This window comes from Coffea arabica, chromosome 8c (genome assembly GCF_036785885.1).
Source record: "Coffea arabica cultivar ET-39 chromosome 8c, Coffea Arabica ET-39 HiFi, whole genome shotgun sequence".
NCBI classification, from domain to species: domain Eukaryota; kingdom Viridiplantae; phylum Streptophyta; class Magnoliopsida; order Gentianales; family Rubiaceae; genus Coffea; species Coffea arabica.
The window spans coordinates 44798445-44814736 of NC_092325.1; the positions used below are offsets into that span (position 1 = coordinate 44798445).

The following is a 16292-nucleotide window of genomic DNA, read 5'->3' on the forward strand; positions in this document are numbered from 1 at the left end:
GCTGGCAAGACTTCAGATACACCTTCACCATGAACGGCACCCAAGGATAATCTGCATTTTTGTACCAAACCAACTATTTTTGGGGTTGCCCTTTTCTAAGCTTCCATATTACTGACAATATTATATGTAAGTTAACTTGAGAAACATGAACGAAACCCCTGAATCGATGACCGAAGCTTGATCAAACTCACACATCCTCACCAAAATGTGAGATACTTGCAGATAAAAGCAGAAATCACAATACGACGCAGTTTACCAACTGCGTACCCTCCCCATGTAAGCATATACATGCACGTCAGAAACTGTACGGACATGTCATGTCCAACATGCCTATTTGTTTCGTCATTTTCTTTTCCCTCTATGTGATTTGGGACCAATTTTCTTGAGGAAAAAAAAAATAATCTATTTGGTTTTTCTCCTGACTATTTATGAATAGGAAAAATATCAAACTCATTTAAATTTTTTTTTTTAAAAAAAAAAAGAAAGACGGGGAACAATATTGTATAGTTCCAAATGTTATTGACTTGGACGGCTAAGATGCTTTCGCTTGATATATCAATGGTTGAGATCGTTTTTATTCCCAAAAGCACAATATATTCTCAATTTTATAGATGGAGACCAGTTGTAATATACATCCCCGTGCGGTTTATAGTGCAGAAGATTTATCTGAGCCCAATCACTAACTAAAAAGCCAGCTCATAAAATATCATTCCACATTTGACGAGAAGGGTTATATTATTGTACTATCACCAATTGGACACAAGCTAAAATGAGAAGAAAGTGGCCGTTGATCATAAATTAGCATGTATTCTTTATTTCTCGGAGTTCTCTTGCTTTCCAGAAAACATCAATAAACACATTCTCGTCCCAATTCCGCTATCACACGATTTTAAAAGGAAAAAAAAAATAAAAATCATCCGACGTGAATGGAAAAAAAAAAAACCAAAAAACCAAAAAAAAAGCCAGCATTCCCCAAAGACAGGTGGTTTCTTTACCATCATCACGAGCTTTTCCATTTACAGAGGTGAAGGATACGATAGCATAGCTCCCATATTTGACGAAGAAGATGGTAATGATTCATCCCCGCCTAGTGGTCCTTGATCATCAGTTTGGTCCCAAAATAGGTAGCTAGGACATTGCTGTGTTGTTTCAACCCATTGATTTAGCTCTTGCCTTTGTAGGCAATCCAGTGTTGTTATTTCTCCCTCCACGTTATTAATGTTACTACAAGATTGCACATGATCAATATGCACCATATTTTCGACGTTATCGATCAATGGCGGCAAATAATTAATTGAATCCAATCCAGGCGTAAAAGATGCTGGTTGGACCAGTACTGTTGATTGATGGTCTTGATGATGCTGGTTCATTTGTGGCCAGATTGAAGAATTCAGTACTCCTGCCGTTTCTTGAAAGAGCTGATCGTGATCCGGCAACATTCGATCAGCATTACTACCATCACCAGCTAGTCCTTGTAGCACCGATGAAGAACTAGAAGTGTCAAACATGAATAAGGGTGGAGATGTAAATAAGGTATCTTGAATATTCTGTGGCTTCATTGCAAAGTCTTGTTGATTGATCAAGTCTATCTGGTTTGCGTTGTAAGAGAAAAATTGGCCGGATTGCTGATGATCTGTACTAGTTGCTGAGATGTTTGGTGGAGCTGCTGCTGCTGATGGTTTGCGTATTTTCTTTTTGATCCATGAGTTCCAGTAGTTCTTTATTTCATTATCTGTTCTCCCGGGCAAGTGACTTGCTATATGAGCCCATCTACAAAATTCCACTCCTTGCTATCAGAAGCTAATACAAAGAAAAACTGTAGCCAAAATGAACTGGACAGCACTCGAAAAAAACAAGAAAACAAACGTAAATAAAATCATCAACTGATTTATAAATATACATGCGACAATGAGATTTACACGAGTCATGAAATGTAGGAAGGAGTTATCATCTTATATATATTAGGCAATCCTAAGTTAGCTAATTAACTGGTTACTGTATTTTTTTTTTTTTTAAAAAGTGTTGGTTACTATATGTTGAACAGGGATGAGGAGACACATTCTTCTGAGTAGGTAGAATCCCAAGGTCGAAGGAACTATGCATGATTGTGATAGTGTAGATTTTTTGCAAAGTGAGATACATTTTGAGTATTACTCCCATGTAATATTAGCATTTATTGCATGAGGAGAAATTAGGGAGTCAGAAGCAATCTCATGTAGTAGCTGGAATAAGTTGTATTATTACAGGTAGACTGAAGGAAAAAAAACCCCGACGTAAATAGCACAAGTAAAGCAATATTCAGTGCATAGAATAGACTTGTACTTTCAGCTGAAAACCTGAAGTTCAACTGTTGACATTGCCTACATAACGTCTTCCAAATTTAAAGTTGACAATTGATACCTTTAAACTACTCCGAAAGCGAACTTGTAGGTGTCTTTTGGCACAATGTGTCTACATGAAAATATACGTTCTTGGAACTTCATCTAGAAACTTGCTCCGACACTTAATTTACAAGCCTAAGTTCATGAAGAAGGAACAAGAACATTTCAAATCAAGAATGGGAAGTTGTCCGAGTGAAATCTGTGCTTCAAGTTGAAGCCAGTTTGCTCAAACCTGATCGTAGGTGCAGATCAGTTCAGCACAGATGAAAATGCCTCAAAGAATTGATGAGGTCTTCAACTGGACAGCTGAATGCCAGTAACATCTCAAACTAAAAGATTCCATTACACGTTATCTACTGTATCCTAGTTTAATTCATCCGAAAAACACACTAGAAATCTTATTAGCTATGTCAGAATTTGACATAGTTCTGTTGTTAGAAGAAGCTCCTCATTTCTAGTGCTGAAAGGAAGATCCTCGTTATCATCATTCCTCCTCTCATGTCCTCCTTCCCATCCCCTCCCTTCATTAACACTTCATGGAACAAAAATTTACTCCATTAACTATGATTGCAAACCGATGGAATACAAATTACTAAGTTAACAAGTGATCACTAAAAACCTGTTTCCAACGGCCCCATGAAGGCTGATGATCAACTTCTCCTCTTCGGGAGTGAACCTTCCTCTTCTTATGTCCGGTCTCAGGTAGTTAATCCACCTCAAGCGACAGCTCTTCCCACATCTTTGAAGTCCTGGAATAATCAAATGTAAACATTACGTGACAAGAGCCAAAACTACAGCCACAAGTAAAATGGAACATGTGAGCACAAGGGAGCTGAAGAGAGACCAGCTTTCTCAGGAACTTCACTCCAGCAGCCATAGCCGTGAGTAGTAATGTATCTAATGAGCTTTTCATCTTCTTCAGGTGACCAAAGGCCTCTCTTCACCTTCTGCTGGTTGCAGCAAGAATGGTGCCCCATATATTCTCTCTTGTGCAATTAGATTCTTGTGATGTATGGATGGATGGAGCGCTAAACAAAGAGAACCCTCTAATCTAGCTTTAAATATCTTGGATTGGGATTACTACTGCAATACAAGGGAACCGACATCCTCAGTGAAAAGAATCCCTAGAAAATGGGCCCATGTTCCCATCTAACCTTAAAACGACATTCCATCAAACCCTCCCTGTAATGTTAATATATATGATGGTCTCCCCCTCGAGTTTCTACGTAGACGTGTAGTAGTAGTAGTAGGAGTACTATTCTGTAACAAACTTCACGTACCTCATTTCTTTTCTCAACCATGCGGTCTGTTGGGTCATTCATGTTTAGTCCCCTTTCCGCCATCCCCGCCCTTCCTAACCAACGTCTTCTTTCACATCTCAATCGCCCAGGACAGAAAAAAAAAAGGGGGCATGCTCGTTCTCAAGGGTCCTGAATTTAAATCCTCTTTGCTCTTTAAATTCCACCTTTTCTCTACTGGGAAAAAAACCTCTAGTTAACCTGTTTCTTCAATAAATTTCGCGTTCTTCTTGATGGATTTGTCAGAATGGTGACGCTGCTTCCATTAATTATCAGCTCATCAGTCGAGATCAAGTTTTATGTCCCATCATATATAATGAAGTTGATAATACTCTCAGGAGTCAGGGCAGGCTTTTTCACAGCTCTTACTGAAGTGTTGGCTGAGGACCGAGGAAAGCATTCTACTTCATTTGAAATAGTATATCGATCAAGCTAGTAATGAAAAATTACTGCAGTTAATTAATAAAGTCGAAATAAGAATATTTAACGATTGAGTTCCTGCGTACTCTGACAATCCTAGCACTCGACAATTTCACATGCAAAAAAGAATATTGCACGACTTTGTCTTCTCTTCGCCTGTATGGGCCTTCTAGACCTATCTAGCACTCCTACATACTGGGTAGAGAATCCATTATTAATTTGATTCCTCTATCAGGTAATCAATTAATGCGCAATATGGTAAACTTCCCATATATATATATATATATACATTGCTTCCTCCGAAGAGAACCAGGATCCCTTCTAATATACTTGACAAAGCCTAGTAACTTCTTCAGAGAGCTTTTATGCATCTCGATCCAAAATGAATAGCAAAGTCAGAAGATGTGAAATTGCATAAGTATCCCCTGACAATTTAATTATTTCGTTGTCGCCGCATGTTTTTGAACGATTATCATGTTTGTTAACAATAATCACACTGTAATAGTCAACTAATTAATAAAGCTATTAGTTCTGAAACTTCAATTATGTTTCAGTTCAATGATACACTCATGAGCAAATTGAGAATGCTTTCCCCATATTGTGCGGGTGTCCGATCGATGAGGACTATATCTTGTCAGTCATGATTCTTCAGGTCATTCATGATATCAAGAGTTGATTTGACGAGAAAAGCTTCAAAATAATTTATAGTTGCTACTTTGTAGAGGACAAATCCGGGACCTGAATGGATTTAACGGCAGTTTATCCTTCCTTTGTCTGCAAGAATTGGAGTTCAATCAAGCACTTCGGCTGATCCATCACTCTATTTATCTATGGCATTTATTTTGTTGGACTTTTTATTCGTGAAGTTTGTCGTTGAAGAGCTGCGAATGCAAATATTAATAACTGGCTAGTCAAAACTTAACGTCATCCTTTATTCAAGATTTGTGAATGAAACGTACCTTATGAATTACTCATCGTAGCTCATGCATCGAAAGTCTCGTACTCCAAAGGAAAGTTTCGCGTGATTTTTTTGCCGATAGATAAATAAGAGGTTTTGAATTCATAATCTCTTTTTTTTCCGTTCAAAAAATAAACTTTTGAAAAGCGGGATAATTTATATTCTTTATATATATATATATATATATATATTTCATCACACGGCCGCAGACGATATTGGTCGGTCCCTTAAGTAGAAGAGATTAAGATTGCGTTAAAAAGTGCCGTCCCCGGCGAATCCAAATCTTGTCCCCATGGACGCTGAGGAATATTGAACAGCGAATCACCTCTCAAAGTTTTTGCCGTGCCAAGGAGGAAACAGAAAAGGAAAGCCATTACATAATTTGTCGTCCCAAATAATTGTGGAGAGAAAAGAAGGCCATTACTATTTGCAAGTGTCCTCATAATTGAACGATTGTGTGTTCGTTAAGGCTACCGGTGGATGGATTTTTCGGCGGCATTCATCTTTCGGTTCATTAAATCATTAATTATAGTTTACAAAGTCTAGAGGTTGTAATACTACTCTTATTCTAAGTGTTTCGATGATTGATTGAGATGCTTATACGTTTCAAAAGAGGATTAATCGTTTATAATACACTGTCAGTGTATACACTATCACCATTAAATATATGATACATGTGTAAAATTTAAATTTAAAATTTAAAATTTGCTTAGTATCATCAATCCAATCTTGACAGTATATACACTGACCGTCAGTGTATATAAAATCTACTCTTAAAAAAATGAATGAAAAGTTGAATGATATGTCCTAATAATATAGATTAACCTAAAATGTGTGGGTGCATTACAAAATCACCACAGTCAATTGCTTGGTTGCTTGACCTATCTTATACGTGCTTCGGCAATTGCTTTGGCTTTCAAATCTATTAGACATGAATTTTCTTCAAATTAAGTTGTCAAATATTATCTACTTCGTCGGATTTGACAATTAATTACATGTGAGTGTGAACAGTTAGTTAATCAGTAGATCTAACGATTAGATTTGCAAATGTTCTTGGGGTCGCAGTGCTATGATTAGATTTGTAAATGTTCTTGACCCATCTTATCCATGCTTCGGTTGCTTGTTGTATGCGCGTGTGTATGATGTAATTTTTGCTATAGTGCAGATTTTATTATTTAGTAAACTTATTATGATGTTATTTATACTGCAAGAAAAAATAAAGTCCCTTATCCTACCAAGAGTCAAGAGATTGGATTTATTTTATTTTATTTTTCTTGGGCTTAGACCCTGAAAAAATGATTCGAAGAGGGCGATTCCGTGGAACCCAGTTAACAAGACTGCATTGTCCGCCCATTGTAGTAGTAATAATAGTTTACCGTAGACACATTTTCGAATCACTTTTTTTAAAAAAAAAAAATTTACAAACATCAAATCATTATAACATATTTTTTTTGACAAAAAATTTTAAATATAGCAATTCGATCGGACTCCATCTTCTAAGATCATTTCGCAAGTTGCTAACAATCTCTATCGTTCTCAGCCGGGAGTCGCCAAAAGAAGCAGGGATCCTGAGAAGGTAAATCGCTTTCCCCTTGCTAAATTATCACCAACACCAAATTGGCCGTTTCCTATTCCAAAAGGTGATTTTTGGCTAAAACTGCTTTTAGCCACCCTTGCAATCTTGAACAGGTGATAGCTAGCATTGGCAATTGAAATTTCCATGTAAGTGCAGCATAACACGAAACGAATTTCAAGGCTTCAGATTTTTTTTTTTGAAACTTTCCACTTAACCAAAGCAAGGTGGTTAGAGCCTCACAAACGTACGTGCATGGTATTCCATTTACTATCAGTATACACGCATACTACTTACTATATTATCGAGCTCGTGTTTAATTACATGTGCATATGTATTCGTATTTACGTCGACCCACAATTTAATATAGATCGAGGAGGAAAGAAGAGAGAAAAGAATGATGAAATTGGCAAAGGGGGAGGGGGATCTGTTGATTGATGCAAATCATTCACCATATTTGATGTGAGAATTAGTGACTTTTGCTTGGGATGGATAGGAAGCTGAATTTGAAAGTAAAACATTTATCATTTGAAAAAAGACTGCTAATGAGGAAATGGAAAAGCAGAATGATTATTCTTAGCTTTAAGGGGGAGCAATGGAGCGGGGATTGGGCCTACGTACCTTGAGATTAAGAAGATAATTAGTGGGAAAAGACACAGAGACTATTCCCACAAAAGCAAGGCTGGTTAATTGCTCGTGGATGAAATGTCTCCACCAACAACACATAAACAGCCTCTAATTTGATTCAATTATAAAAATCCCTGGTCCTCTAATTTGATGCTACTCTCCTTTTTTATTGCTTTCAATAATAGTGCGACATAAATAGATCCTAGGGTTGGACCCCCCCCCCCCCCCGCTTTTTTTTTTTTCCCCTTCATTAGAAGTTTCTCATCTCTTAAATCTAATCACACTTGGACCCCCAATATATCATGTTTGATTAAATTAAAGACAGAAGTAACATCACTTAAAACTGTCCTTATGCTTCAATTTTGACGTGCTGGGATTCCTCCAAAGCTCATGTTTTGGTTGTATTGACACTAATGGTGCTCTTGAGGTTCTAAACAATTAATTAAAGGTCTACATGTCCAAGAATATACTCAAGATCGATTTTACTACTGTCATACTCTTAGAGGAGATGACCATGTAGTTCTCCCTGCAGGATCATCATCAGCACATCATGAGGGGGACAACTCAAGGCTCAAATATGAAGAAACCTTGGTGGTAAAGTTGACGACGCTGCAACTAATGCTCTCGATCATGATTTACACTAATAACGTGCTCAAGTGGTAGCTAAAGATGCTAACTGCTGCCATAAATGGAAGCTCTTGGGGTCAATTTGTCATCTCTTAACTACACAGGGATCAATTCTTTTCTTCTTCTTTTTTTTTTTTAAAAAAAAAAAATCTTTTACCTCCTGCCCATCCCCACGCCCTTCCCGCTCCTACTTGCTAAGCCTAGAAATCGAATCCTGAACGTGGCAGCAATTAACAAACTTAAATGTATAGTTAATTCGGTATCCAAGATGATTACAGGTGATCAGCTCATCTGGGGAGAGGGGAATGCTCTCTGGGGAGGGATCCGAGGGGTTAGCTCGGATCAGCCCCGCCGCCCAAAGTTGGGCATTGCCGAACTCTTTCACATCCAGCTTGGTGTCCGAGCTGAGTAGACGGCTAAGTTCGGACACGGGGAGCGGGGACGGAATGGAATCTGAAACTTGAGTCTCTGCTCTCCAGGTAAGGGGAGGAAAACCTAGGTTCTTCACGTAAAAGAACTGAGACTTCCAGTCCTTGATAGAGGAAGGTGCCCCCAAGAACAGCTCGCCGGTGGGGGTTTTTGCTACACTTCTGCAGGCGAAGTAGAACCACCCAGGCACCTTTCCGCTGACCTTCATCTGGAAGAAGGCTCGGAACAAGTCAAGAGAAAAGGGGATCTCGAGTACTCGGCAGAGGATAAAAAAACCTATGATGGAGCGAACAGCATTGGGAATGACCTGAGTTATGCGGATACCCCAAAAGGTGAGGATTTCGAAAAAGAAATTGGGGATAGGCAGGCGGAGACCAGCCATCAGCTGGTCCCTGTAGATCGCCACGAACCCGGGAGGAGGTCGGCTGGCGACCTCTCCTGGACGGGCGGCCCTAGGCTCGAATTGGGCTGGAATTTCATATTTTTCTACCAGCTTGTCAACATCTTTTTGCTCCAGGGTTGGGGGAATAGTGTCGACCTCTCCAAAGTCGCCACTAGGACCCCCCGAGGTCCCCACTGCCGTCTGATCTGGAGCTGCCTGTTCAGCAGCTCCGACTAGAGGCTGGGCAGGTTGCTCGGCCGAGCTCATTGCTCTAATAGGAGACAGGACGGGAGAGGGCACGAACTCTGACCAGGATGAACTAGAAGGAGAAGAACTAGAGGAGTCCGAAGAGCTGATATCTACGAGTATGGGGCTAGCTACTCTACGCCTAGGGGCTGAACTAGTGACGTCAGAACTTTTGGAACTAGAAGAAGACATAAAAAGGAAAGGGGAACTTACTGGTGAAAGGAGGAGATCGGATGAAAGGCTGATCTAAGGAGTGCGCGAACTGACTTTGGGCTCTTAGAGCAGGGCGACCCGACGTGTTCTCGAGGGAAAAGAGGATGAAGCAGCGAACTGGGGATTGAAGGAACGAGCTGATAAAGTGAAGGAGGAGGAGTGAAAATGACTCCCGAGAAGCCTATTTATAGGTGATCCTCAGGGCGGGAAGACAAAGGGGCGCACATTTATTTGAACAATTCATTGGGAACTGTCCCTAACCGTCATAACGGGTCGAGGTGACGGTTGAGGTGACAGACACGAACCGACGCGACAGTTGCTTGCACCACTCCCAGACGGGGGTCCCACGCCGAGCTGACACGACGCCCTGAAAATCCTCCTAGATTCATGCGAATGCTCGATGACTCTAGACTAGAAGGGGGCTAGTATAGTAGGGCCCATGTGCACATCGGCCCGGTCCACGAACGCACTAGTCCGGCCCATGAGTTCGGACAGGAGGAGCTGATCGGCCTTGCAGGTCAGCTCGGCGGTTCATGAGGGCGCCGCCTCCCAAGCGGATGGGCCTGGTGGGCCGCGGAATCCGAACCTGTCGGAGCTGGATCATGAAGCCCTAGGAGGAGTTCTTCCCCAATAAGGACTCCCTGTCCTACTAGGAAACTACTACCTACGACTCTATAAATACAACGCGTGGGGAAGATACAAGGTACGCCATTCGTGTTGCCAAACTCTATTGCTATTACTTCAGATCCTTTCTGACTTGATCGTCGGAGTTGCTCTTGGGGGAATTAGCCCCGCAGCTCGTTCGCCTACAGGTCGGACGCCTTATCAGCTCGCTCCCCAGGCCACAGCCCAGCTCGGATCTCCACTTCGGCGATCGCATCAGTGAGCATCAATCCTAGAATTTGCGAGCAAATCTTTTGGCCGTTAAAGCATTTTTGGCATAAGGTTAAAATTTGTGCTTTTACGGTAACTTTTATGTTTCAAAAAAATAATAATAATAATTTTATCAATTCTATTATAAATTTGAAACTAAACGAAGAGATAAATATATGTTTTAGAAATTCAAATTCACGTATTATCAATTTGAAAAAGGACGCAGTGCAAATATGGACCCAAACAATATGATTAAACACTTAATAAGTACTTTGATAAACAACTCCACTAATTGAAGTGTTTCTTGATGAACCACCATAAGCTCAAACGGGCCTTAATGATAATGATCCAGGCCTGGGACAACGATTAAGATAATAAATACTCCAATTAGATTCCGAACCATCAAATTGCCGCTTCTGTCATTCGACTATGAAATTAACCACCAAAACTGGTTTACTGAAGTATGCGGTGTAGATTGTTTAAGACTCTCTCCGTCGACGGGTTAAAAGTTGAAATTCTCGCCGGAAGCGTAAAAAACTGCATTGCTGAAACTCAAAAACGAGGCTTCATTCCATCATATTATCCTTTTTTGAAAACCCAATTGATTACAAGTAGTTACAATAGTTGTAGATCTTTGTCCCTTGCGAGTAGTCGTGGATGGTTAATCACATCAGCACGGACTCTTCATTGTTCTCTTCTCTATCTATCAAATGGTGGGATAATGCGCAGTCTCATTTGACCGTTTTGGTTGTTTTAGCAGAGAAACGAAATCATGGTCCAGTGGGCTTTGTTGGTGCAGCAAATGTTGTAGGCTAAGCCGATGATAACAAAAAAGACTTCGTCTAGTGTTTCAGAATTTGTAAATAGACAACGAATTATTCCCGGAACCAATCCACGGCCTGAAATTGGCCTGGAATTTGGATCCAATTTCACAAGTTTGACTCTGTTGAGTCCTGAGAGACAAGGTCAAGACTGAAATAGAAGAAAAGAAAATGGAAAAAGAGAAACAAGGTCAGAACGATTGTCACTGCAGTGGAGCGTTGACCATTGACCATATCCTGCCAATCTCCAAAGGTCCCATGGCCCCCACTTCACAGTTCACCCCCGTTATCCAAAACCGCCCCGAAGGATTTAGCGCAGGAAAGAAATCAGAAAAACGAATTCTACAACAGGAGGAAGGTCGAATGACGAAGAGAAGAGATCGCATGGGATCCCGAGCTTTGTAGTTTGGGTCAAGGTCAATAGCTTCAAAAGCCTTTGACTTTTAACTCGTCTCCTTTGTCGGCTAGTGCAACCAACTTGAACGGAGTATTATTATTTTTTTCTCATAGGATAAATTATATTCTATACCTACTTATCATCTATTCTATATTTCTATACACCAAAGGAACCAAAGGGTTGTCTCACATCGGGGCTGGGAGGGAATTTGGGTAGATTTATAAGTTTCTTGCCGGTTTTTTAGGCTTATTCGAGATTTAGGTTTGTAAAGTCATAAAAATTTTACGAAAGACTTTGACAAAAAAAAAAAGGGGAAGGGCTAAAGTGAAGCAAGAGAGTCTTGAAAGGAGTATTAGACTGTTATCTCTACCTTAAACAAACTTTGAGTTGACGTTTCACTCATGTTGAATTGCAGCAACTCTTATCACAAATTTGCCAAATGACTTTTGATGTTTCGCTCATGTTGTTGGCCACTGCCGATGATAGTTGGTAATTGACATTAATCGACGTAAAAGTAAACAGTTTTGAAAACATGAATGACTAGAGAGGTAATTTAGAACCCGTTTGAATTTTTATTTTTTAGAATTTTTATATAAAAAATGATGTAACACAACGATTTAATGTATGTAAAGTAAGTAAAGATAACTGAGAACGAACTGGTGATTAGCAGTGTGTGATTAATTGACTGAACACTGTCACTAGTTGAGTATAATTTTTTAACTTGAAAATTTCCCGGCAATTAAGTTAATCTATTTTGATTAACTCCTTGAGAGATTACATGCATGGTAAATTGACGCCGTCAAATTCGGTTGCGAAATATTAGGGTCCACCAAGTGATCATCATCATTGGGAGGAATAATTTAGGGAGTAACTTGGTCTGCTCTATAGTGCTTTCCATGTCTATGGATTCAGCTTAGACAGCCCACCTCTCCCCAAAATCTCCCCTTTGCTGATTAATTTATTCTGTACCTCAAGCCACTTCTGTCTGTGGTCTGCCAGATTGGTGATCTTGTACCTATGAATATTCCCCTCACCTGCTGATGCAATTATCTCTAATCTTTTTTTTTTTCTTGATAAAACATAATTATCTTAATATCTATAAGACAATCTGGATCAACCTTGTGCTCGTTTAAGATGCAGCGATTCCATCTATCAGTATTATGATTGAGCGAGAAAAAGAGTTGTGTAGCTATCATCAACAATAATTGTTGACTTCCAATTCACAATTTTGGAATATTGATTTTAAGTTTAGGAAAATCATAGGGAACTAGCCCTTCAATTTAAAATTAATGACGTGGATTGGATTATTCAAAAAATAATAGCAGTCTACATTTTTTAATCAACGAAATTAAATTGCATCATCCCTTTTAGAGGACTGTTCCTTAAATTTATAAAACATCATCCAATCCATAGTTTTAACAAATTGAAATCGCTACAATCTAAGTTTAAAGGACTCTAGCATCTATTAAGGTTTATTAGTATTGGTAATTTGGTATTGGAACGGGGCGTTAGTTTGAAGTTTGTGCTACGTTTGAAGTATATGATATGATATCGATGGAGATTGAATCACCATCGAATCAGAGTGCAACGATGCAATACGCACACATATAAATTTAAAAGAAATCATGTATAATAGTACATTGATAGGAGATAAGGTTTAAAATTCTTGAATTTCCACCCCCACAAAAATTTTAAAATAGCCCAAAGGGTTGTTGGTTAAGCATGTGATATGATATGGTGCAACAATAAGTTCACAGCTTTAACCGTCGAGTACCTGTCGTCCAACTGCTAACTCCCAAGTCCGGATCGTGCGGGAGATGTTACAGGAATTGGAAGGCCTCGGCCATTTCAATTCACTCAGTCAAAGTAGATGGACATTCCATCCCCGACCACAAGAAATTGACGTCTCCTGTTTGGCTTTCGCTTTAGAATCTTTTTTCGGCTAGTGCATGTGTATATCTTTTTTAAGCAATTGAATTCGTCGTTACACGGACACTGTCCATCTGGCAATAACAACGCATTCAACGCCTTAGCTTTTGTGACTTTCTGTGCTGATGAAATGTTGAAATTTGCAAATTTTTTTTTTTTGGTATACGCAGAGGTATCTGGATCCATGGACTGATTACTGTACGATCCAACTAATCCTCTGTGGATCGAAAAAGACTACCCAACATCACCGACCGTAGTATTCAGGATTCGAACCTTTGCAGTGGTACCCACCTAACTAGACTACTATTACCAGCTCTAGCCCTGGGGGAGGGAGGGGGGGGGGGCTTGAAATTTGCAAATATCATCGGCTAATTTTTACCATTTTCCTGAGTGTCTTTGTTAGGTAGGATTTATAGTTACTTGAAAGTCATTTAGCTGCCCGGCAAATTTAGTGACCTTTGATATTAGTGAAATTCGCTTATTGTAAGCGCAAAATTCAGAGGCGGGTCGTGATCGATGTTACTAATAACTTATGGAAAAGGAAACGAATTTTCAAATAAATTAAATGATGATTTCATGTTTGCAATAGAATAAGACCTATAGACACACGTACATTTCTGTCTGTTTCTTTTTTTTTAAAAATTCGAAAAGAATAGAGATACATTTTTTTTGTGGGTGATTTTAATAATTTCGGCCCCAATCACCACAACTAATTATGATATGTCATAGATTATAAGACAATTTTTAAAGAAAAAAAAGAATATAAGTCACTTATTTACCAATCAATACAATTTTTACACCCATAATATAATTCGAAGACACCACCTATTGTGTCAAAATATGTACTTCAACAGCCAACACATTGCTATAATGTTTAAGAAATGTTAAGGCATTTTGTCAAAATTTTCAAATTTTGTTTTTCTCGCAAGTGGTGCTGTATATATAGAACATTAAGCAATGTCAAAAAAATTATTTATATGTAATTAACTTCAAGAAGTGGCACTAAAATTCAACAAATAAGAAACGAGATAAATCATTTGTAATACTCACGAATTAATGACAAAGACTGTCGGACGCTCGTTGATTTCCTTACTTCGGAAAATTCAAAAAAAAAAAAAAAGGAGAAAGAAAGAAAATAAGAAAACAAAGAAGTACCCAGTCAATGTCCAAAGTCGAGACAAAGAAGAAGAAGAAATGGTCTGATACCCGACAAAAACAAGAAGGCAATTCTCCATCCATTCATTTCACTTCTCTTCCCTCCGCTATCTCTCTCTCTCCGAATATTAACTGCCAAAACCAACCCCTCCATCTCCTTCTCCTTCCCTTTCTTCATTTCCCTGCATTTTCTCTCCCTATATCAAAATTCAAAACCTGAAATATAATCTCCACAGGCAAAACAGCCCCTGTAAGCATCATCATCGAGCATTCAAAAGATGCCGGCCACCGACAACCAGGGTTCATTCTTGAACCGCATCAGCATCCGCCGCAACCAGGTTGCCGACCCCAACCTCGAGCTCGAAGACCTCGAACTCTTCCAAAAACACGTAGCTGATCGTTTGTCCGACCTCCTCCCCGTCCCCACCCCCACCCCCTGCCCCGCTCCCGCGCATGCCCCTGCCCCTGTCTCCAGTACCCCCAAAAACCACGCCAACAACAATGATACTAACACTGACCAGCCATCCTCCACTTCCGTGGATTCTCCATCCGCTGACCACGGCCCACCACCGCCCCCACCCATGCTCTCCATCTCCTGGTTTCGCAAGCTCCTCGACGTTTTTCTCTGTTGCGAGGCGGAGTTCAAAGCCGTTCTCATCATGGGTCGTGATCCTTCCCAATTCTGCAAGCCTCCTCTCGACAAACTCATCCCTGATCTTTTAGACAGGGCCATAAAGGCCCTTGACGTCTGCAACGCCGTCACTCACGGCATCGAGCTCCTCCGCCACTGGCAAAGCCTCGCTCAGATTGCCGTCACCGCCCTCGAGCAACGTCCCATTGGAGAAGGCCAGGTCAGACGCGCCAAAAGGGCTCTCTCGACTCTCCTCACTTCCATGGCCTTTGATGACAAAGAAAGCAATAACAGCAGCAGTCACAAAGCCACGGAGCGTGCTTGGTCTTTTGGTCGCCGTGGTGGTGGTGGCGCCGCTGCAAATTACGGTCATAACCCCAAGGATAAACCTGCCGGGACTTTCCGGTCGCTGTCTTGGTCCGTGGCTAAGTCTTGGTCCTCTGCCAAACAGATCCAAGCCATGTCGTCTAATCTGGTGCCGCCACGTGGGGCGGAGGCAGCTGGGCTGGCGCTTCCGGTATACATTATGAGTGCGGTTTTGGTTTTCGTGATGTGGTCTCTGGTGGCCGCGGTCCCTTGTCAGGAGAGGACTGGGCTGGCCACCCATTTGCCCGTGCCCAGGCAATTGGTCTGGGCTCAGCCGTTGATTGGGCTTCAGGAGAAAATTGGAGAGGAATGGAAGAAAAAGGAGAAGAAAGGCACTGCTGGATTGTTGGAGGAGATGCAGAGGATGGAGAAGGTTGCGCTGAGCCTGGTTGAATTTGCTGATTCTTTTCAGTTTCCGTTGGAGGATGCAAAGGTGGAGGAGGTGGCGGTGCAGGTAGCCGAGATGGCGGACATTTGTCTTAAGATGGAGGAGGGATTGGTGCCACTTCAGCAGCAGGTTAGAGAGGTGTTTCATCGGATTGTGAGGAGCAGAGCTGAGGTTCTTGATGTTATTGATCAAGTTGGTAAAATGTCCACACCAGTTCCATGTTGAGACTGTAGGCAGGCACGTTTCAATTGAGATTTGAGCGTGTTTAGTAGATTCAAATGTTCTTCCCCAGTTGAATATGTAAATGTTTGTTGGTTCCCCGTTGATCATGAAAAGGTTTGATACTAGTTTTTTTTCCTTGAAAAGGTTAGCTGATTCTGGTTGAAGTGCTAGTACCATACTGATTGATCCCAATGTTTGACTCTTCAGCACTAACTGGGGCCTTGATGCTCTTGCTGCCACCTCCAACTTTTTGGTTCTTTTGGTGGTGAAGTGAATCATCCGATTAATTGTTTTTAGATACTATTATTAATGCAAGAAAAATTTTTGTACTAGCAGGTATTAATAGATGGCATGTA

The 16292-nt window shown here is 40.5% G+C and overlaps 2 protein-coding genes across 2 annotated transcripts; one reads left to right on the forward strand and one right to left on the reverse strand.

Annotated features, from left to right (window-relative positions):
* Nucleotides 1–787: 787 nt before the first annotated feature.
* LOC113705660 (transcription factor MYB46) lies at nucleotides 788–3393 on the reverse strand. Its single transcript, XM_027227580.2, has 3 exons — nucleotides 3226–3393; nucleotides 3001–3130; nucleotides 788–1770 (listed from the first exon to the last, which is right to left on the reverse strand). The coding sequence occupies exons 1-3, from the start codon at nucleotides 3356–3358 to the stop codon at nucleotides 1017–1019; spliced, it is 1017 nt and encodes a 338-aa protein (XP_027083381.1). The 5' UTR covers nucleotides 3359–3393; the 3' UTR covers nucleotides 788–1016.
* A 10984-nt stretch (nucleotides 3394–14377) lies between these two features.
* Nucleotides 14378–16049, forward strand: LOC113706456 (protein ROH1A-like). The gene has a single exon (XM_072064038.1). It carries the CDS (start codon nucleotides 14608–14610, stop codon nucleotides 15937–15939), a length of 1332 nt encoding a protein of 443 aa, XP_071920139.1. The 5' UTR covers nucleotides 14378–14607; the 3' UTR covers nucleotides 15940–16049.
* The last annotated feature ends 243 nt before the right edge of the window (nucleotides 16050–16292 follow it).